Source organism: Pezoporus flaviventris, unplaced genomic scaffold (genome assembly GCF_033815535.1).
Source record: "Pezoporus flaviventris isolate CSIRO_AGI_PZ_B2104156 unplaced genomic scaffold, CSIRO_AGI_Pfla_v1 ptg000129l, whole genome shotgun sequence".
Classification (NCBI taxonomy): Eukaryota; Metazoa; Chordata; class Aves; order Psittaciformes; family Psittacidae; genus Pezoporus; species Pezoporus flaviventris.
The window spans coordinates 4,024,256-4,046,508 of NW_026892677.1; the positions used below are offsets into that span (position 1 = coordinate 4,024,256).

At 49.9% G+C, this 22,253-nt stretch overlaps 1 protein-coding gene across 6 annotated transcripts in view; it reads left to right on the forward strand.

Moving 5' to 3' along the window:
* Positions 1 to 22,253, forward strand: part of CTBP2 (C-terminal binding protein 2) — a 139,689-nt gene that overhangs the window by 113,698 nt on the left and 3,738 nt on the right. For 4 of the 6 annotated variants that reach the window (XM_061478582.1, XM_061478583.1, XM_061478584.1 and 1 more), the window contains 6 exons: positions 13,096 to 13,250; positions 14,510 to 14,654; positions 17,991 to 18,197; positions 19,329 to 19,543; positions 20,520 to 20,650; positions 21,508 to 21,635. In XM_061478582.1, coding sequence (XP_061334566.1) covers positions 13,096 to 13,250; positions 14,510 to 14,654; positions 17,991 to 18,197; positions 19,329 to 19,543; positions 20,520 to 20,650; positions 21,508 to 21,635 — 981 coding nt within the window. Of the gene's footprint in view, positions 1 to 8,798; positions 9,044 to 13,095; positions 13,251 to 14,509; positions 14,655 to 17,990; positions 18,198 to 19,328; positions 19,544 to 20,519; positions 20,651 to 21,507; positions 21,636 to 22,253 lie in introns of those variants that run through there. The other 2 variants (XM_061478585.1, XM_061478586.1) reach the window with 2 other exon arrangements.

Here is a 22,253-nt window from a genome sequence, read left to right on the forward strand (position 1 = left end):
AAACCTGGAGAGGGGCTTGGGACAAGGGCCTGTAGGGACAGGCCAAGGGGAATGGCTTGAACCTGCCAGAGGGGAGACTGAGATGAGCTCTTAGGCAGAAGCTCTTCCCTGTGAGGGTGCTGAGGCGCTGGCACAGGGTGCCCAGAGAAGCTGTGGCTGCCCCATCCCTGGCAGTGTTCAAGGCCAGGTTGGACACAGGGGCTTGGAGCAAGCTGCTCTAGTGGGAGGTGTCCCTGCCTGTGGCAGGGGTTGGAGCTGGGTGAGCTTTAAGTTCCCTCCCAACACAAACCAGGCTGGGATTCTGTGATCTGAGATCTTCTTGGACGAGCTTTGGGCTGTTCCAGCATCATTCATGTCCAGAGGCTGTCAAGGTGGTGATGTATCAGAGGAGGTGCATGGAGGCAGAGAACCCCCAGACCTGCAGCCCATGTTTTGCAGCAAGGCAGGAATGCCAGCGGCCAGGAAAAGCCTGATAAAAAGGTGAGAAGAGAGAACATGAAAGTTAATCATTAAACTTTACCTGTTATCTTTATTCAGCCAGGAAAACTGAAGCTAGGCAAGGTTTGCAGGGAGAGATAATATCTTTCATTAGACCAACTTGCATAGTTAGGAAAACACACGTGCTTTGGAGACCATGTGCTTTGCTTCAGATCTTCATAATTGCACATTACATTAAAAACAAAATTCATTTAATTTTCAAAAGGTTTAATGGATATTTGAAAGAACTGAATTTAAAAGCAGCTCACAAAAAACTAATCTCCCTTGGTTTAATTTGATTTGGACACGTGAAGAAAGGTTTCATACCCCTGAATTACAACAGGCTTTATTTCTGGCTTGAGGTTTACTGGTAGAAACCCCACAGCTCTATACATGGAGTCACAGTTTCTACATGCAGCCTCAAAAGCATGTTCTGTGTAAGTCTATGTAAGTGTATGGACACACTCTTACTTCTTACTTACAGCTACAATGCCCTTTTGCAACTCCAAGATGCTCTTAGCGCCCAGTAACCATTAGTAAGCAGTCAGTAAGGCTCTATAGATGTACAGAGTCAGGAGGTTTTTAAAGGGTGAGTTGGAAATAGAGAGTTCTCTGCCCTCCCTACCTCCCTTTTCCCTCCGTCTAAAAAGCCCCCATGATTAAATGGCAATATTCTAAGGTTTGGGAGTTTGTTACCCGTCAGTGTATCGTTATTAATCGGTGTACTTCCTATGCTGTAGGAGATAAGATGCTATTCTTAATCACATTTCCAGTGGGAGGTTTTGTGCGTTCACCCTGACCTCATGGAATCTTTCCAGTTTTGTGTTGAGTGTTTCCTTTTCTTCTTTTCAGAGTGCTTTTTTTGCCCTCTTTATTTCAGTTTTTGATAGCCTTCTGCATCATCCAGTGCACCCATTTAAAAGTCCCTCAATCCAGTTTAGCCTCAGCTGTATTAATGCATGGCTCCAGGGCAGAAACAGCTAAAAAGGGTTGTATTATGTGGCATCTCTCAAACCTGTTTTCAGAGCAGTTGGATAAAGATTGGGGTGTTTTGGGGGGTTATGGGTAGGGGTTTTTTCCCAGTTGAATGGCTCAAAAGATGTCAGAGCAGTAGATGCTTGTGATCCCCACATCACCCCATTCCCATTGAACCCTCCAGCAGAGCATGCTCCTCTGGGAAGGTGGCTGCAAGCACAGTGTGGGCTCCTTCTTCATTTTCCTGATGTATGTGGGGAGACAGCTCTACAACAGCATTAACAATAATACAATATATCAGCGAAGGAACATGGGTTGAAGCAGGAGTTTCTTTTCCATACTTCCCCCAGAGCATTGCATCTTCTTAATGCAGTCATGACCAGTAAATCCTGCCTGAGGTAGAACCAGTCTTTTCCAATAAAATTCCCAGATATTTGGGTTCTGTAGGATTCAGTAATAAGTACAACCCAAGGGGAAGGCTGGAGCCAGCTGGTTGCTCCCCAGCACTGCCATTGCTTGCAGGGCCATGCCCAAGCAAAGGGGATGATGCTCCTGGATGATCTCCTTTGCTTATTGCCCTCTATAGCTGGGAAAACCCACAAAGTGAGCAGCCTCCCTCCATAAACTATTCCTCCAAAGGGTAAAATCAATTCTCATGCCCATTTCTTCCCATGCTGTGTGGTGCAATCATCATCTTTATCTCTCACAACTGTGCGCCTTCTTGCCTAACGAATAACTGATGATGTGCCTTGAGGGGCTATCAGCCTGATCCAAGAAAGCATTTCCATTAAGGAAGTATGTGCTAAGCTGAAGTACGTGCTTGAGGGTTGTCCTCAACAGTGGTGGGTTTCCTGGTGACTTCCTTGGGGTGAGAGCAGAAAGGCCAGGAGCTGATGAGTTTGGGAATGGTCACCCTGCCATTGGGGAGTACTCAGGGCCATGGAAGTAGTGGAGTGCACTGTGTTTGCTACCCCTGGGAGAGGAGGTGAGCTTCGGTGGTTGCTGCCGAGCCCAAAGCTTTGTTTGCTGTGTTTTTATGGTTCTGGGCTGCTTTAAACGTTATTCAAAATTCAACTTGTGCCCTTATCCTACAATGCACTTGTGAAGCACCGGTTGTAAAAAGTGAATCAACTTTAATAGCAAGAAGCTTGTAGTTAAGTGCTTTTGAATGTTAGTATTTAGGGTTTTTTTTCTCACTTAGCTATGATCCTGTGCTACAGGGAAGTGAGGGTGTTTATCTTAGGGAAATGAGTGGGATTTGCAAGCATTCAGCACCTCCCAGGACTTTCCAGGGTTATTGCCTCACTCATATATTTCCATTTTGCATCCTTTCTGCACAGGCCAAGGGGAATGGCTTTAACCTGCCAGAGGAGAGACTGAGATGAGCTCTTAGGCAGAAGCTCTTCCCTGTGAGGGTGCTGAGGCGCTGGCACAGGGTGCCCAGAGAAGCTGTGGCTGCCCCATCCCTGGCAGTGTTCAAGGCCACGTTGGACACAGGGGCTTGGAGCAAGCTGCTCTAGTGGAAGGTGTCCCTGCCCGTGGCAGGGGCTGGAGCTGGATGAGATTTAAGGCCTCTTCCAACACAAACCAGGCTGGGATTCTGGGATTCTTTGGTCTCAGATTCCCCAAAGAGTGATGGGAGAGACTCTGAAGGGGAAAGAAATTGAAAAGGAAGGTGAAGCAAGGCACTAGGATGACAAAAGCAGGAGCCTTGTACAGGCTGTGAAAGTGCTGCAGCAAAGCCAGAAGCATGGCAGTGGTTGGGCTTCTCCGTGCCAAGGTTTCCTTCATTTGACCATGGAAGAAGAGCATGGATCTGAGAGCAGTGATGTGGCCGGGAGCAGCAAGAGGGAGACAGTTCCCAAAGCTCCAGCACCCTCAGCAGCAGCGTTTCACATTCACAGGTCAAACAGTGGCTGTTTTGATCTCCAAAAGAGATGACCTTGCAACAGGGTTGCTGAACAGACTGTTCCAGCTGGGCTTGTGTGCTTGGCAAGTGCCCAGGAGCTATTTTAATAGGTCTTCCAAGGGACGAGGCCTTGGCAAGACCTGTGGGGCTTGGGGTGAGCTGCCCATCTCTTTTCATTTAGTAGCTAGTAAGGGTCACTCCGGCTGTGGAAAAGCCCCCGGGAGCACGCATGGTGTGGCTCACAGGGCTCAGGGACAGCCCATGTGCTTCTCTTTCTGTTGGTGCACACAAAGGGCATCGCCTGCTGCTCGTGGCGTGAAGGTTTTGTACCATTTATCACTTTGAATGAAGATGCTGGACATGGAGTCCCTGCCTATGGTAGGGGGTTGGAACTGGATGAGCTTTAAGGTGCTTTCCAACATAAACTATTCCAGGATTCTATGTCCAGGTGGATTTAAGGGATCAAAGCTATTAGGTACAATCTGGGTGGTCGCAGCTCCCACCTCAGCCCACAGCCCATCTGTGGTGTTTGCAGGAGGAACCGAGGCAGCTGCCAGCCCTCTTTGGCACTTCATACTTGGCCAAAGGTTGCTTTGGGAGGCTCTTAAACTCAAGCTGGGGTCTCACTGAAGGCTCACACATAGCTCTTATGGAAAGAGCATTAGGTAAAGCCTGGGCTGGATCCCCCATGGGTTGTTCTCCCTTCTTGCTGTAAATGAATGACTTGAAATGACAAAAGCTACAGGTAGGTGTAAAGATGAGGATTGCTCTTCCAAAGGCTCCCACCTCAGCAATGCGGTCCTGTCTCTCCAGCTTGCTCATTTGTGCAGGAGGAGCATCACTGTACAGGGAATGCTTTACGCCAACAGTGAACAGCAACCACTGTCCTCCCCAGCACAGAAAATCCTCTGACACCATCGCAGCCCTCCTCTGGGATCTATAGAAAGCCTCCAGCAGATCTCAGAATGCCGCAGCAAAGCAGAGCAGCACATAGAAAACTCTGTGTATATCTTGCTTGAAAGATTGATAGCACTTTCTGTCCAGCATAATGGCAAGCACTAATGCCAGTGGTTAACGCCAGCGTAACGGAATTCCTACGGTACCTCCCAACATGGAGTTTTCTTTGTTTCCCACTCACAGTCACTCATTATCGATGTGCAAACACAAGTTTAAAAGGTGCCAGTGGCACACAGACAGCTGGTGTGACTGAAGCCCTCGCTTCCCAAAACATGGATCCAAGTGCTTGCTTTGATGGATGAGCTTTTGTTGTCATTCACAGGGAATTTCCACTCTAAACCATAAGGCTGCCGGTTGTGTGTGTGTGATAAAACCAAGTTTGCACCCCACAACACTGGTACGTTTTTGGCAGCCCTGCTGCTGGTCTCGTGGTGGTCCTGGGTGGTGTTTCAGGCTGTCCCCATGCCAGGGCTGCCCTGCCCATCAGCAGGCTCATCTTTTAGCCTTGATTTGTACATCTCATCTTCCAAAACATCTTTACAGCCTCTGAATCCCTTGGGGTGATTTGAAGTCCAAGCAGCCTCCTGCCCAGATGGCCGATATCAGCAGCTCTCCCCTGCGCCCTCGTGTAAAGCATCAGCATCATTCTCCTTGGGTTTATTTATCTGATCTTGGTTTAGTTCTTTTTAAACCAAAACAAGGAAAGCTGTCCTTTTCCTGGAGCAGCTCATTTGGTTTTTACTGCTCTACTTTGTTTCCACTCGGATACCAGGAAAAAGATAAATGGATAAAGAGAATAGGGAGGGACCCGAAGGAGAGCTGGCGTGGGATGTCATCCTTCCTGCATGATGCCGTACAGCTGGAATGTGTGCCTCAGAGGTAAACATCATGAAATATAAGGAATATATACTGCAGCCAAAGTGACAGCACTGCAGAGAAAGCATGTTCCCTGGGTTCTGGATAGTATCAAGAAAGCCAACGAATAGAGTTGGTTTTCAGCACTGGGCTTGGTAATGGAGCACGTTCAAGGAGAATTTATTGGGGTTTTTGCTACCTTCTCTACATTGTTTTTAGTAGGAGCTGCAAAGCTCAGCCCTAGGAGGTGGGACAGTTCCAGAGCCCATATGGTGTCTGAATCACAACCACAACACACCACCCTAATGGGGTTTCCCCCTTTTCCTCTATCCCTCTCTTTAAATGAAAAATGAATACGAAACACTGAGCTCCTCCAAGCATTATTTCCCCCAGGTGCTTCTTTTAGCTATCTTGGTAGCATCCCCCACCACCCCATATGGCCTCTCCCATCTGCTCTGCTGTCTCTCTCATGTGCCCTGGCAGCTCCCACTGCCTCCCCAGTCCCCATCCCACCCATTCATCCCCTGCTTCCCGCTCCTGCTTCTCAAGGTCCCTGCCCAGCCCTGGGTCCAGCACATCCTCAGACCCCCCACCTCCCTTACTTTGCCATTTCACCACAAGGACTTGCTTTGCTCCTCTTGAAGTCACTCGTGTTAACTCAGCTGTTGGTGTTCATAGGCACAGATTTACCGCCCTGGCAGCCTGGGAATAACCAAAATCCTGGGGCATGAAGGACACGGACCTGTTTGAGTGAGCCCAGAGGAGGCCATGGAGATGCTCCGAGGGCTGGATCAGCTCTGCTCTGGAGCCAGGCTGAGAGAGCTGGGCTGGGTCAGCCTGGAGAAGAGAAGGCTCCTGAAGGGGAGACCTGAGAGCAGCTCCAGTACCTAAAGTGGGTGCAAGAAGCCCAGAGAGGGGCTTTTGATAAGAACAAGTGGAAGGTGTCCCGGCCCATGGCAGGGGATTGGAATAGGATGGGCTTCAACGTCCCTTCCAACACAAACCACTCTGGGATTCTATGTTTCTATGAACACACCAACGATTTGACATGGCAGGTATACAGCAGAGATTACACGATACTATTCTATTACGGGTTTATTGTATTACAGCAGTTTATATACTTGTGGCTGTATCTAGACTACTCCTGGATGAGATTTCATTCAGTCCACAGATTATACCATAGAAAAAGAGTGCTCCAGTTTTACAAAGCTTCTGCTTGGCTTTCCTGCCAGGAGACTTCATCCCTGTGGCATCGGCAGTGGGTTACGCGTGTCTCAGTGCTTTAATAGGGGTACACAAAAGGAGGTGAAGAGGTGTACCTGTTTCTGGTGTATGTATCTACAGGAATTCAAGTAAGAGTAATATATCACATATATATTCCCTGTGTTTTATTCTGAGCATTTCTTTGTGGCTGCTGTCTCTTGCGCAGCTCAGCTAAGGACTGCGGTCACGGTGTTTGCATCAGCTAAACAAGGATATTGTTTTATATGGGAATTTCCCATTCATTTTTAAAAATATATCCCTAAAGGAAGCCCTGAGAAGTTATCTGGAAAGGGAAATGGCAGAAAGCCAGCTTTCATGTGCTGACGGGAAGAAATGTGCTGGAGGGGTCAGGAGTTTGCACAGGCTCTCCCCAACACCAGGTAAGAGTCTTTTCCTTCCCAGCAGGGCAGGAGGGGCCTTGCTGCCTCTTTGCCAATCTTCCTGGAGCTCTGGGGTTTCTCTCAAGTGTGATTTTCCCCATGGACCTGGGCTGGAAACCACCAGTGGCTGGAAACCACCTCTGGTTTGCCATTGTCCCCCTTCCCTTTGTGAGTGTGGAGCCCCATCAGCTCCAGCAGCAATATGCACATTGGTCCAAACACCAGGTCTCCTGTGAATGAGAGGATTTCACACTCTTTCCCTGGTAGGATCCTGGCAGTATCAAAGATGCATTGCTTCTATAAAAATAATCATGCCATGATTAGTTATAAAACACTGCATTTGTTGTCACTTCCTGTACTGGCTTCTCTCTGTGCAGTACCAAGTGTCTCCAGAGTATTTGCTATTAGAAATAACAGTAAATGTCTGTTTGTTTGGGTTTGTTTTTCCCCCTGTCTGTATGATAAGACTGCATTTTTGCATATACATTTATAAGGAAAAGCATTTATTAATAGGAAAAGTTAAGCGAAAGAAAGAGCATCACTTGTGAGTACACTGCAGAAGAGGAGGATGGAAATCGGTGCTTTCCAAACACATCCCATCCTCACAGAAACCTTCCTTCAGCACTTTTTCAATGGCACCTTCACAGCTTGCACCTTTCTGCTTGCCAGTGGTACTGCTACAGCTTGAAAACACCTCCTGTGTTATTGGTGATCCACAGAGGAGCTTCCCCTCCATGCGTCCCTAAAGCAGGATCAGCTCTGGTTTACAGCCATGGAAAGAGTGGCACGAGGCCACTGGGGAGTAGGGACCACTGAGCAACCTTGGAAGGGCACTGCAGGACCCTGGCTTGTAATGTAGGAGTGATGGCTGGGACAGGAACTCTGTGGAAAATTTGGAGTGCTCAAGCAATGGCAGTGTAAGTTCAAGAGAAAGATGTGCCTAGATTCCCTTGTCTTCTCCTTGGACACTGAATTTTAGGGAGGCTGACAGGTCTTTTGATGTTTCTATTACAAGGGGAAGCATTGCAGCCAGCACCATGCACCAGGTTTGGATTCCATGCCTGAAAATCAGTTTGAGAGCTCCAAGGCAGTTTGTGGAAATGCCACCGAAATTGCTCTGTTAATGGACTTACTCCACTCTCTAATCACAAATAGTAAGATGCAACATTAACAGTATTAAATAGGAGTGAGATGCAGAGATTTTTTTCCTCATTTCTTGGATGAGGGCTGTCTCTGCTGTTGCTGCCTCTGGCAATGATGATGGCAACTGGAAAGAATAAAATCCAACTGCTCCAAGCTGTGAGCTGCTGCACGCTCTGGAGCTGAGGCATTGCACAAGGACGACCTGCCCTCATCACTGTGTCCTGCAGTGGCACGATTGGGATGATGGTGATTTGGGGCTGCTTTCACCTATGTGGGACAAACCAGGCAGGATGGATAAACTGGATGGACACCCCCAAGATGATGTGAGCCCTGCCCACAAGGACGTGTTGTTTCTGATGCTAAACCCTAGTTGATTTACACAGCAAGAAGGATTGTGGCCCCTCATTTCAGGGTGCTAGATGAGATTGATCAGCCCAGCCTTGCTCTCCTGCAGTGCTTTGTGTTTGTTTTCATGGGGTTGCTGCTAAAGGCTATCAGCTTGTTTCTGGAGCCTTGCTCAATATGCTCTACATGGAAAGGCATGTTTCATTTTTAAGTTGAAGGGGGAAAAAAAAAAACCAACAACCCCCCCCCCCCGCACACACACACACAAAAACCCAAACAAACATAAAATGCAGCGTGGCACAGATTAAATCCATTCGAGACAACTCGAAGAGGGGGAAAAAAAACCACCCCGCCGTATGTGCAAATCAATAGGAGGAGGGGAGAGGAAGGGGGGAAAAAGCAACTGTGACATATACAAACCCTTTAGTGTGCATAGCAAAAGATTTTTTGGCTGGCACTCACATGATTTTATTCAAGGGCTGGGAAAGAGCTACGATTAGTTAAAAGCTTCAGCAAAGTCTGGAGGGAGTGCTCTGAAGAGTTGGGAGCCGCGCAGAGGTGACTGTAACTCCTCTCGCAATTCCAGGCTATTCTTCTGTGGCTCAGGACAAAAGCCTTTTCTTTTCCCTGCGTGTTCAAAGAGACATTTGTCTTGAGATGTTGCAGCTGTGGGCCACGGGATTGCCTGTTTGAAGATACCCCCTCGTAGACGAAAGGAGAGGCAGCGCACTGAAAAGTGGTAGTATTTTCTCGTGTGTGGGTTCCCCCCCTTCCTCCTCCCTCTCTCCTCCTCCACTGCCATGTGTGGTTTTTAATAAGAAGAAGAATGTGGAGGCAACATTTTCCAGGCAAGGGGAAATTTCCTGTTTCTTTTCTGTTTGTTTAATAAAGTGTGTAGTTGACTGTAAAACTGTAGCTACTCTGTCGTGAGCGGGTAATTCAGGCGAGCGTCAGGATCGCTTCTCGATGCACTTTTATATACTGCAAGTGAACATGTTTAAAGCCTTTTTTCCCCCCCTTTCTTTTTCTTTATTTCATCTATTTCCTTAATGCTGCGTGGCGGAGGCAACTGAGATTAATAAGAATTAGGCAAATGGCTTCTGCTTTTGTTGCTGTGAGATAGTACCAGCCGTCTTGCGGTCACACAAAGGCTGCCATTTAGCAGGGAGCACTCCCTAATTCTCTTGGCAGGGGTGCCATTGGGATCGGATACAAGTGGGTGGCAAAGGGGAGGAGCGGCAGGAAAGGACAAGCAGGCTTTGTGTATTAAAAATGAAACAAAAGCACTTTATACGGCGGGGCTGCGTGCAACAAGCCGGGGTGGAGTTTGAGTTCTCTGTGTGACTGCAAAACCTCTCCTGGGGTTTCTTTCCCCCCCCTTTCTTTCCATAAACCCTTCCTCCTCTCCCTCCTCCTTACGAGCTCTCCCTGCAATGCTGGCGAGGGTCCTCGGGCTGGAAATGCCTACAGAAAAATAGACAAGACGACTTGTTACAACTTTGGGAGCATGGCTGGGGCTTTGCGGGCAAAATCAGCTTCAGTTGGTGGGGGAGATGCTGGATTTGGGAGGCTGATCCCACTCCAGCTCCAAGGAGAGCTGGTCCATGGCGTTGCATCACTCGATGGAGTGGACCCAGTGGTGTTGGAAAGCGAATGGGTTAATGCTGTGATGTTTGATCAGGATTTAAGGGGGGGAGCGTGTGGTGTTTCATTACTTTCTGATCCATGGCATACCTCGTTCTTAATGAAGCAGGCGCATGCAGAGCAAACGTGTTGTATGAGCAGGGGTAAAAAGGAAAGCAGACTGAGTGCAGCTTGGTTTTGTGAGCTGAAATGGTTTGGGGTTGAGTGTGTTCGTGCAGGAGGCAGGAACCAGGACAGTGAAGAACAGATGCAGGGTGGTGGAGAGGCAAGGAGAGAGGCTGGCAAGGAAAATACACTGCGGGTTCAGGGGCAAACCTGACAGTGGTTTTTGTTAAGGTGTCATTTCCATACACTGTGCACTTCATCTCGTATTGATTTGCTCCAAAACTTCCCTTGTGGGGCTGAAGTAAATTCCCTTGTTGAAGATAGGGAAATGAGAGACCTGCCTCTGACCACCTCGCAGTTCCCAGCCAGCATTCACCCTCGGCGACTGCGCTTCTGTGTGCGGGCGAGGGTGACGTGCCTCACAAGCCTGTGTCATCGTGCACAATTACATCCCTAATCCCAAGCAAAGACACAGATGCTGCTCCAAAAAAAAAGGAAAAAGCTGTGTTTCGTTTGACTTTCAAAGAAGCTTATGCAATGGCAGTGTAATAAACCCGTTATTTTAGGGCTCAGATTAAAGGTGAGCGTTTCAGATAACCCACGGTTTCATCTTCCATGTGCTACGCTCAAGGAAGCCACCACCAGCCTCCATGTGCCATTGCTCTGCCTTGAGGATGATCCTGGTCCCCAGCGGGCACTGAGCTCAGTTTGTCCAGATAGGGGATGGGGGTGGATGGGGGTGGCGGCCACCAGGGCTAGGACCACCATGGCCACCTTGCTTCCTTTGTATTTACAGTTGTGGTGTGAGGCTGGTACGTGATGCTCTAAGTCTTGGAGATCACACACGTTAGTGTTTAAGTCAGTGTTATAATTCACTGGCTTGTTAACTTGAGAAAATAATCTAGTTGTGGTGTAGGGCTTCACATAAGGATTGTGTAAGCACTCTGAGATTTGCACGTTTTTATTCTTGCTTATCTGCTTATGGCAAGCTTCTTTGCCTTATCCAAGTCATCCCAGCACTCTACCCTGCCTACTGATACACTTGCACTTCCATCTGGATGAAACGAGGGCAAACATCATGTATTACTTCCAGTACATGCTAATGGAGAGCTCAGTAGGAAAGACAGAGAGGAGAACCTGTTCCAAAGACTTTCATGTGTAATGCTGGATATCTCCTGTCAGGTCTGCTGGTTCATCATGTCTTAAAGCAGATTCAATAAAACAGGAGCAGAGAGCCATTAAACCCACTCCATTGAACCTGCCTGTTCCCATGGACTTATTTTTTGCCCATATAAAACTAAAGTATGGTACCCCACTTTCATATGCAACAGTGTGGATCCTCCCTGGGGAGATGCTCTTGGTGCCATCATCACCCTGGCCCGTAGTGCCTGTCTGTCACATACACATCAGCTGGTGGAGATCTTACGAATACTTTACCTGGCAGCAACGTGGGCAAAAAGGCACATCTAATTTTCCCTTTAAAAAGAAACAAATTTGTTGCTCTTCTCATTAGTTTTTGACTCTCACTCTAATACCAGCTGGTGAAGGAGCCTCCAGTTCTTGGCTTTAGTCTGACTCACTCCAACAGTGCCACAGACAGTAGCATTTGTTCTGTAATGCCCTGTGTGAGATGTTTAACCTGCCAGAATATCCCAAAACAACTCCACGGAGTTCCCTCAGCCAAGCCCTGTGCTTGACCAGCAGTTTCACTGCGAGTAAGTAGGGATACCAGTGACGTGGCAGGGAAAAGGCGCTGATCCAGAAGGAGTGAAGGTGTTCACTATGTCTATTAGCCCCTCAATGAAAGGGATCTCACAGCCATTGTGCTTAAAGGTGAGCCAGATGTTGGCTGGTAGCCCTGGAAGGTTCCTGTGTGGAAGTAGAGGGGTCAGTTAGGAAAGGGGCTTTGTGGGGATTTGGAGGTTCAAACCCAAACCCTTCAGTCCCGGCTATCTCATGGTGCAGCAGCAGTAATAAAGCACCACTCTGTGCCCTGAGCACCTACTTCCCCTTCCTGTGTTCTTTCAAAACCCACCTGGGTAGCCAAAAAAGACAGATGGGATATGTTGTACAGATCCGATGTAATCCATGCCCTTACTGAGTGGTCAAAGGAGGCATAGAAATTTGCGTTGTCCAAAACTGAACTGGTTAATTCCAGGCAGAGCAATACACAGGGTACAAAATCAGCCTTCTGCAGCCCTTGGTGGGGATTGATCCTTTCCTCACCTCTGTCTGGAGAACATCATTGTGTGAAATGGGAAAACCACAGCACAGCTGAACAGAGCCCTCAGTACAAACTGTTTGAAGGGAGCAGCCCGTTGAGGTGTGTGTCAGTGTGAGAAGAGCAGTGTCCTGCATGTGCACGCAGCGCCACAGCAGCCATTTCATCCTGTATGGGCAGGTCCTTTGTGCTGGCTCCTAGAGCATCCTATGGGATGCAGGGATAGACCGGGTTTGATTTTACAAGGTAAGCTGAGCTTTGCTGTTTCCAGCCTTTTGGTAGTTGGTAATAGAACAGTATATAAGCCTGAATCCTAAAGAGGTCTCTGTTATCCTGCTTTTTCTGTGATTTTCCAGTAACCCCTTTTTTTTTCATGGATGTCTCCTTGGATTTGTCTTTCAGAGGTGGTCAAAATGGTAAAGTCATTCCTTACAAAAACAGACCAAGTGTCAGCAGAGCGAAATCCCAGCCCTCCTGCAGGCAGGGAAAAACTTACTGCTGGCTTGGGTTTCACTGCTAAGATGTGAAATAGAGCAGTTGAAGAGGCGGCAGCTCTGGATTATGCTGGTTTGGTTGAAACGTGGCTTGTGTTGGTGAAGATCAGCACAGTGGAGATACATCCCCATTGAGTGCCAGTGTTCATCCCTGTCCTGCCAGCAGGCTTCCTTGTGTTTATACCCCAGAGAGAGACCCGAACCGTGTGCTGACTTCACACTGCATTGCCATCGTCCCTTGATATTCATTGTTCAAGCTGAAACCATGTGCTGCTGAGCACACACAGGTACCCCTTGCTGTACAAGCCATGCTCCTTCTGCTTGCAGGTATTCGCCCCCAGATCATGAACGGCCCCATGCACCCGCGGCCGCTGGTGGCACTGCTGGACGGCAGGGACTGCACGGTGGAGATGCCCATTCTGAAGGACCTGGCCACGGTTGCTTTCTGTGACGCACAATCAACTCAGGAGATTCATGAGAAGGTAACGTGAGCTACAACGGTAGCTGCGGGCGGCGTGCTCTGGTCATCCTCTCCCTGCTCTTCTTGAGCAGAAAGGGTACGAAGGTGCTCTCTGAGTCCACCAGCAGAAATCACTGCAGATTAAAGTTCATCGAGGATGGTTTAGAAGCCAGATGTTATTTGGGGGAAAATAGTCACCTTACCTCTTTGCATCAGGCTTTTTACATCAATAACATGAATGTTTCTCACGTTGTTTAAAGTCCGCTTGCTCAATGCAGCAGTAACACTCTGCACCTCTCCAGAGTACAGCAGGGTTGCTCTGGCTTTGCTAACAGCATCCCACGCTGCAGCCGATGGGTCTCTTCTGGTCATTTCTCCCCCTCGGGCAATGGGTGAGGTTTGGGCATCATGCAGGCAGATCCATGCAGTGTGGATGGGCCTTATGGGTGTTTCTGCTTGGAAGCTCAACCACTTGTAAATATTTCTTTAAAGCATATTGGTAGTGCACGTTTAGACAGCTCCAATGAGATCTGAAGTGATCAGAAATCACTTCCAGGATCTGGGAAAGAGAACTACAAATAGCAGCAGTGCTGATCTTTGCAGTGTTTCAGGTATTAAATGAGGGGGAAGGAGGAGGGGGGGGGATTTGTGAGACGCTGACAGATGATAGATGAGCCAGTCTTGGAGAATTTGGCTAGGTCTTGAGGTTATGGAGCTCTGAAATAGCTTATGGTGAGCACTAATGATGGTTTGAATCTTCACTGAAGGGGATGAAGTGCAGCGTTATGTGATGGCACAGCCTCATGTGGATCTTTTTAGGGACTCTTGAAAACGCACAGAAAAGGTTAATGTGAACAGTGTGACAGGGACTTGAACGAACAGCATGCAAAAGAAGGTTGAGGAGTCATGAGTGACACACGGTCGTGTTCAAAACCAGCAGATACTGCTGTAAAACCTAATTCTTTTTTAAAGGCAGAATTACTGCTGTCGGGAGCAGAGGGATAACAACCTGGAAAAGGGTCCAGGTGAGTGACAGGCTCAGTTCTCCACTGCCTCGGTTCCTCAGATGTAACAGCATCATTTTCAGATACCCATTTAGTCTGTACGCAGAGGGAATGGCCGCAGTACCGGTGCATCACACCCGTGATGGCTTTGCTGGCAGCCTGGGTCAGACAGTAGTAACTCAGCAGTAAAAATAGACCATGTATTGTGTAACCTCCTCGATTCAGGAGCTGCCGATGTCCCGTCCTGCTGGCTCCTGACCCCTCTGTTCTGTTGCAGGTATTAAACGAAGCCGTTGGGGCGATGATGTACCACACCATCACGCTGACTCGGGAAGACCTAGAGAAGTTCAAGGCCTTACGGGTCATCGTTCGAATAGGCAGCGGCTACGACAACATTGACATCAAAGCTGCGGGGGAGCTCGGTAGGTCTCAGCTCTGCACCCGATTCGCTCTGTGTCCCTCTGCGTGTTTAAAATCAGTACAGGTACCTGCTGCTTCCCATGCGAGCGTGTTGGCAAAGCAGAGGTACAGGGAGGACCCCCCAAAGGGGGCTGATTTAGGCCCTAAAGTTACAGATATAGTTTAAATTCTTCTGCATGTAGAGATGATGATGAGAAAACTTGACCATGAGGTAAACAGAACGGTGCAGCTTTAGAAGGCAGCTGTTAGGCTCCTACTGCATTAAAACTGTTCCATCTCAGTTCCTTGCTCCTGTGCTGTCCCTGGTTCCAGGTGCCTGCTTGTGCCAACAGGTATTTGTATGCCTGTTCTATTTCTGAGTTGATCTAGCTTTAAAAACATTGGAGGAAGGGTGGGTTAGTGTGTTTTCTTAGGTGAGATCAGTCTTCTGATCTGATCTGATCTTATCTGATCTCATTCTTGGAGCGATAGAACCTTGGAATGGTTTGGGTCAGAAGGATGGTTAAAGCAGCACAGCTTCTCTGGGCACCCTGTGCCAGCGCCTCAGCACCCTCACAGGGAAGAGCTTCTGCCTAAGAGCTCATCTCAGTCTCCCCTCGGCCAGGTTCAAGCCATTCCCCTTGGCCTGTCCCTACATCCCTTGTCTAAAGCCCCTCTTCCAGTTCCTTGTCATGCCCACACCACCGGGAAGGCAACCTGTCGGATGGTGGAGCAGGAATTGTGCATTGCGTTGTTGCTGCCTCCTTTGCAATCTCATCAAATGTGCCTCAGGAACTTACAAAAGAGCTTTACTGTGGGTACATATCACATGAGATGCCAAAATAGAGAGGGTCACGTTGTCAGGAAGCAGACCGTACATCTAGCTATGGGATATTTCAGCATGCCTTGGTTTGAGGGGTACATGCTCAGACAGTGCTGGGGTCACCCAGTTTCCATGCTGGTTTGGCTGGCCACAGAGACCTTTGGTTGCACACCCCCAGCTACAAGAGCTCAACTGTAGCCTGATTTTAACAGCTGAGTTCTAACTGGTTTTGATCATCCCAACATTCAGTCTATCATCAAGCACAATAGTGTTTCAGATATCTTGTATTAAAGGTTATCTCTGGGGAAGTGAGGAATAACAACCATCTCACGTGAGCCATTTTACAGAGATCATTGTGATAAGAGAGTTTCAAATAGCCATTCCTATAAAAAGCAATTCTCAATACACTGAATTATTCTCTTTTTCGAGAGGAGAACAGTATCTTCCCAACGTAATGGTTTCTTCATGTTTTAAGCTCTTATTGTTATTATCCATTATAACAATATTCTGAGGCTTTGAACAGCAAGAAAGGACAAATATAACGAATAAGGTAATGGGATGCTGCAGTATAATCCTTCTTTTTATACTTGGCAAATTGGGTGGCCAAATGATGTGGTTTCGAGTAGAAAATGTAATGACTACCCACAAATGTGGCGTAAAGTTTAATTTGGTTTGCTTTCCGTAAGGTAGTTTTTAAACTGTGTAGTCAGTAAATGACCGGGGTCTAAACACTGTTGGTGGGGCTGGGTTTGACCCACTATAAAACCCCCCAGAGCCAGATGCTGGTGTTGAGCCATCCGCTGTGGGTATCTATCCCCTGGTACCAGCAGCTCCTGGGGGCACAAGAATAAATAATGATGTGAAGCTGATGGAAAGGCAGCCTGGTGTCACCCAGCTCTGTAAGCAAGTGGTCCATCAGAAAGGGATGGGTGCTGGCAGGGTTGGTGATGGGGACCCTTGGCAGAGCTGCAGGCTGATGGAGACCTGCCCATCACCTTCTTGTCTCTTCCGCCATGAGCAGCCATAGCCTCTGCTCACAGATGGGCAGGAGCAGTTGTCTGATGCTTCAATGTGTTTTCTTCTTGGGAAGCTCTCCATACCCTTCATTAGGGACTTGGGCAGGCGGTCAGATGGCTTCTGGGCTGCACCCACATCTATGAGGTAAATCAAAAGGTCCCCTCTGTGGAAGAAATGGGGAATGTAAAATGAGACATCAGCTTTAAGAGCTTGTGGGGACCAGAGCCCTGTGTCCCCATCATCTAAAAGAGAGAGGAGGTGAGCAGTGCTGGTTGGTGGTGGGTTTTTCACCCTGCAGGGTCAGTGAGTTTTTCTCCCAGTTCCCATAAGTCTTTCAAATAGCTGCAGGGTGGAAAACAGTTTTACAAAGGAGTGGAGGGACAGAACAAGGGGAATGGCTTTAACCTGCCAGAGGGGAGACTGAGATGAGCTCTTAGGCAGAAGCTCTTCCCTGTGAGGGTGCTGAGGCACTGGCACAGGGTGCCCAGAGAAGCTGTGGCTGCCCCATCCCTGGCAGTGTTCAAGGCCAGGTTGGACACAGGGGCTTGGAGCTAGCTGCTCTAGTGGAAGGGGTCCCTGCCCGTGGTAGGGGTTGGAACTGGAGGAGCTTTAAGGTCCCTTCCAACACAAACCAGGCTGACAAAAACAGCAGAGCAGCTCCTGGGAGCAGGGGTATTGGCAGGGGATGGGATTTTGAATCAGTGCCCCTCACAGTGGAAGGGAATTTTCTTACTCTTTCTGTATCTCCTACTTGTTCTACCCATGGTATCTATTCAAAGGCCCCAGTCCAGTAGAGCACCCAAATACACATCCACCTTTAAATGTGTGTGTAAATCACATTGAATCTGGTGGGATATAAGCTCTGCTGAATAGACATGACATTAAGCACATCCTTACCCATGTTACCCAAGCCAGAACCCGGATGGGGCCATAATCAGGGAGGCATTTTCAGTGAACTTAATACTTACAGCTCCAAGCACTTTAAGATAAACCTTTTGTGGCTAAGGAACAAATGATGGTGAACATGCTGTGGTGGCAGTGGTCACCCCGTGTCTCGCAATGGGGTGTTTTGACTGTTCTAGTGCTTGTTAGTGAAAGGAGAAGCTGGCCCTGCCACCGACGTGGTGCACCAAACCTTGGTCCCTAAATAACTTAATGCTTGAACAGTGTTGTTCTGGAAAAGGAGTGACTTCTGCCAGTGAAATTTAAGTCCCTTTGATGATAGATTAAACTGAAGTGAGACCTTTGCTGCTGGGGTTACTCCTGTGTAGCTGCCACACTCGAAACCTGTGCTTGTCCTTCCTCCTTAAGGGTATGGGGGACCCCTCAGTGTTACCGGTCATGGTGTGCTTTGCAGAGATTTCAGGCTGCTGCACCTGAACCACGCACATCCTCAGTAGCCGTTACTCCAATGCTTTAAGCAATGATGCACTTGGGTGACGTGAGGGTGAAGGGCTGGATCCCCCCGTCCGCTTTGCCCCCCGATCCATGGCTGCTCTCTGTGGCATTGCTTCCGCAGGGATCGCCGTCTGCAACATCCCGTCGGCGGCGGTGGAGGAGACGGCCGACTCCACCATCTGCCACGTCCTCAACCTGTACCGCCGCAACACGTGGCTCTACCAGGCGCTGCGGGAAGGCACGAGGGTGCAGAGCGTGGAGCAGATCCGGGAGGTGGCCTCCGGAGCCGCCCGCATCCGGGGGGAGACGCTCGGCCTCATCGGCTTCGGTACGTTGGCAAAGGGATGCACGCGGTGCAGCGCTGGCACAGGGCTCATCCGCTGAGGGGTCCTCGGCACCAATTCACTGCCCTTTGAAGGACCCAAAATGAGCATTTCCCAAACCAGAACCATTGATGTAACGTGGAGAGAGCATCTTACATTGGACTGGGGGGAGAAAGGAGATGCATTTTGTTAAGCCTTTACTGAGTCCAAGAAGGACCACACCTGGTAATGCTGCCATCCTCTCCCACAAAACCCATTCCTGAGTCACAGCACCGCCAGCCCAGCTCCTCCTGAGCCATTCCGGAGTAAAACAAGGTTTGTCTTCAGTTCACCTATAGCTGTAGAGAGTGTCAGCATGAGAGGTGGCAGCACCTCTGCTGACAGCCCTCCTGGGTATCCCTATTGGTAGCCAAGCCCAGCCATCACACGATGGGTCAGGAGGTGCATTGAGGCAACAGCAGTTCATCCAGCACTTGGTGGCCCGACACATACAAAACAGAGCAGAGATTTGGTGAGGCTGGAGCAGCAGATTGGGGTCAGTCTGTCAGGGTCAGGGTGAGGATGGCAGCATGTGCCCAGCTGTGCGCTCACATCTGGCTGCCCACGCAGGCACCCAGCTGATGTCCCCTTGTCAGCCACGCAGCTCTGGGGCACCGGTACAGCATTAAGTGTGTGTGTGCATGGGGGGACATCGCTGTGCACCCAAACCAGGCACGTGCAGGGCCCCTGCACTGCTCCCAGCTGGAACAACTGACATTGAAACCATTGAGGCTTGGCACACAGGGCACACGGAGCCTGCCCAGCCGGTGGATCCAGTGATGCTGCAGCCCTTCCCCAGCACAGCATCCACACAGCCCTTTGCTTCCAAGCCACGACAGTTGTCTCTGTCATGCCCAATTAGCCAGCCAGAGGCTGGAAACCTCCCCATCCCAAAGAAGCTGTCTGAAAGGGAAGGTGGAGCTTTTTGCCTTCCCTCTTCATCACTCCTTGCTAGACACAGCACCCCAGAGGATTGTTCCTCTGAGGAGCCCAGGGGGTCCCACAGCAGCCCCAGGGCCACGCTGGGGTGTCAGGGGCTCAATGGGAAGGTGGGAATGGGTTAAATGAGCCCCTCTCTTTGCTCCCTTCGCACACAGGTCGCACTGCGCAGGCGGTCGCAGTCCGAGCCAAGGCGTTCGGCTTCAACGTGATCTTTTATGACCCGTACCTGCAGGATGGGATTGAGAGGTCCCTGGGGGTCCAGCGGGTCTACACACTGCAGGACCTGCTCTACCAGAGCGACTGTGTCTCGTTGCACTGTAACCTTAATGAACACAACCACCACCTTATCAACGACTTCACGATCAAGCAGGTAATTCACCTTGTGTGCATAGGATCATGGAATGGTTGGGTTTGAAAGGGACCTTAAAGCTCATCCAGTCCCAATCCCCTGCCACGGGCAGGGACACCTTCCACTAGAGCAGCTTGCTCATGATCAAGGAGATGTTCTGCTCTTCAGCGGTGTTCCCTCTGGTCATGGCCACTGCCTCGGTGCCTATGGGTTACCTCCACATTACTGCTTGCACCCAACAGCCCGTTTGTCTCCCCACTGTGTTTATTGGGGTGTAGCGTGCTGCCAGGTAAGTGAGCCCTGTGCCCATGGTGTAGTGGCAACGGCAGAAGCAGACTTTGCTTGCCAATACCACCCAGAGCTAGACTTCTGTAGAAAACCAGAAGAGGCCACAAGGATGCTCAGGGGCTGGAGCACCTCCTGTATGAAGACAGGCTGAGGAAGTTGGGGCTGTTCAGCCTGGAGAAGAGAAGGCTGCGTGGAGACCTCAGAGCAGCTTCCAGTATCTGAAGGGGGCCTGTAGGGATGCTGCGGAGGGACTCCTCATTAGGGACTGCAGTGACAGGACAAGGGGTAATGGGTTCAAACTTAAACAGGGGAAGTTCAGGTTGGAGCAAAGGCAGAAGCTCTTTCCTGTGAGGGTGCTGAGGCGCTGGCACAGGGTGCCCAGAGAAGCTGTGGCTGCCCCATCCCTGGCAGTGTTCAAGGCCAGGTTGGACACAGGGGCTTGGAGCAAGCTGCTCTAGTGGAAGGTGTCCCTGCCCGTGGCAGGGGTTGGAGCTGGGTGAGCTTTAAGGTCCCTTCCAACACAAACCAGTCTGGGGGTTCTATCAAACCACATACACTGGGATGGGGATTGCTTGGGGCTGGAGCGCAGCAGCACAGCATGGGAAGTGATGTACAGTCCTGGATGGAGGCACCCCGGGGCACCCGCTGCTGCATCGGGATGGGGTAGGACCAGGTCCCTGCATGGGGCTGACTCTCCTCTCTCTGCCAGATGAGGCAGGGAGCGTTCCTGGTGAACACAGCACGCGGGGGACTGGTGGACGAGAAGGCCTTAACCCAAGCCCTGAAGGAGGGACGGATACGAGGGGCTGCGCTTGACGTGCACGAGTCTGAACCGTTCAGGTACCGCTGCTGCTCCTGAGGCTGCTCCTTGGGTTACCATCAGCACACAGCACCCTGAGGCTGCTCCTTGGGGTACCATCAACACACAGCACCCTGAGGCTGTTCCTTGGGGTACCATCAACACACAGCACCCTGAGGCTGTTCCTTGGGGTACCATCAGCACACAGCACCCTGAGGCTGTTCTTTGGGGTACCATCAGCACACAGCACCCTGAGGCTGTTCCTTGGGGTACCATCAGCACACAGCACCCTGAGGCTGTTCCTTGGGGTACCATCAACACACAGCACCCTGAGGCTGTTCCTTGGGGTACCATCAACACACAGCACCCTGAGGCTGTTCCTTGGGGTACCATCAGCACACAGCACCCTGAGGCTGTTCCTTGGGGTACCATCAGCACACAGCACCCTGAGGCTGCTCCTTGGGGTACCATCAGCACACAGCACCCTGAGGCTGGTCACACCGTGGGGCAGTCCCATGAGGTGGGAAAACCAACACCCTGTAACACTGGTGTGCTCTGCTGGCACAAGGGTTACAAATGCAGAGACACCCCCAGCAGCGATTCCCATGGGAGCACTAAGACCTACCCGCAGCAGGCTGGGTTTCAGCCCTGTTGGCTCTTGCTTGGTGTATTTTCATATTGGAAGCTGCTCCCTTTCCTTCTGTGGCCATTTGGGATTGGCAGGACTCTGCCTGGTCGCCCCCAGCACAGGAGCCATGGGTGAGGGGCTGGGGAAGGAGGCTTGCATACACGTAGGGCAGGCCGTTTGCTGATGCTGACATCCTTTACTCTCTCTTTAAACATGGATCAATGCCTTTCTAAACATGGATCAATGCCTTTTTCTTCCCCCCTCTCCCAGTTTTGCTCAAGGCCCATTGAAAGATGCTCCTAACTTAATCTGTACCCCACACACGGCCTGGTACAGCGAGCAGGCGTCCCTGGAAATGAGAGAAGCTGCTGCTACTGAAATCCGGCGTGCCATCACAGGTACCCAGCCCGTGTGCGTGCTGGAACGGGAGCAGGAGGGGCAGGGATGGGGCTGCACCATGGCCATGTCCCTGTAGGAGACTGGGAAAAGGGTTTGAATCCCATTGTCCTCCCAGTACAAGAGCTGAGAAACCAAACTCTTTACCTTTTTGTCCTTCAGGTGTGCTGGTGGTTGGTGAAGGGGTTGGGGGGTTTGGGTTTGGTTCTTTACATCAGTGGGGCGCTTGTGCAGTGTGCCAAAGACTGATGTCTGTGACTGGGAATGACGATGAAACAGTCACTGCAGCAATAATTGCTGCCCCTTTGAATGGTGCTAACCCAGAAGATGCTGCAGAGCATCACAGACAGCGTATGAAAACCCAAAACCTGCCCCATGGAAGGCTTCATGTTAACATGGAGGGCACAGCTTCATGTCAGGCTAGCCCCTGCTTTGAAAGCAGTGGGTCAAGGAAACGTTTCCTAAAGCAGAAAGTTGGGATGGGGTGGGAAAATGGTTTCCAACCCTGCACCTTGGGATGGCCAAAATCTCCTCCTGAAACAAGGGATATGGGATTTTTATCCCCATTCTTTACAGTAACTATATATATATATATGATTTCATATACATATACATATTGA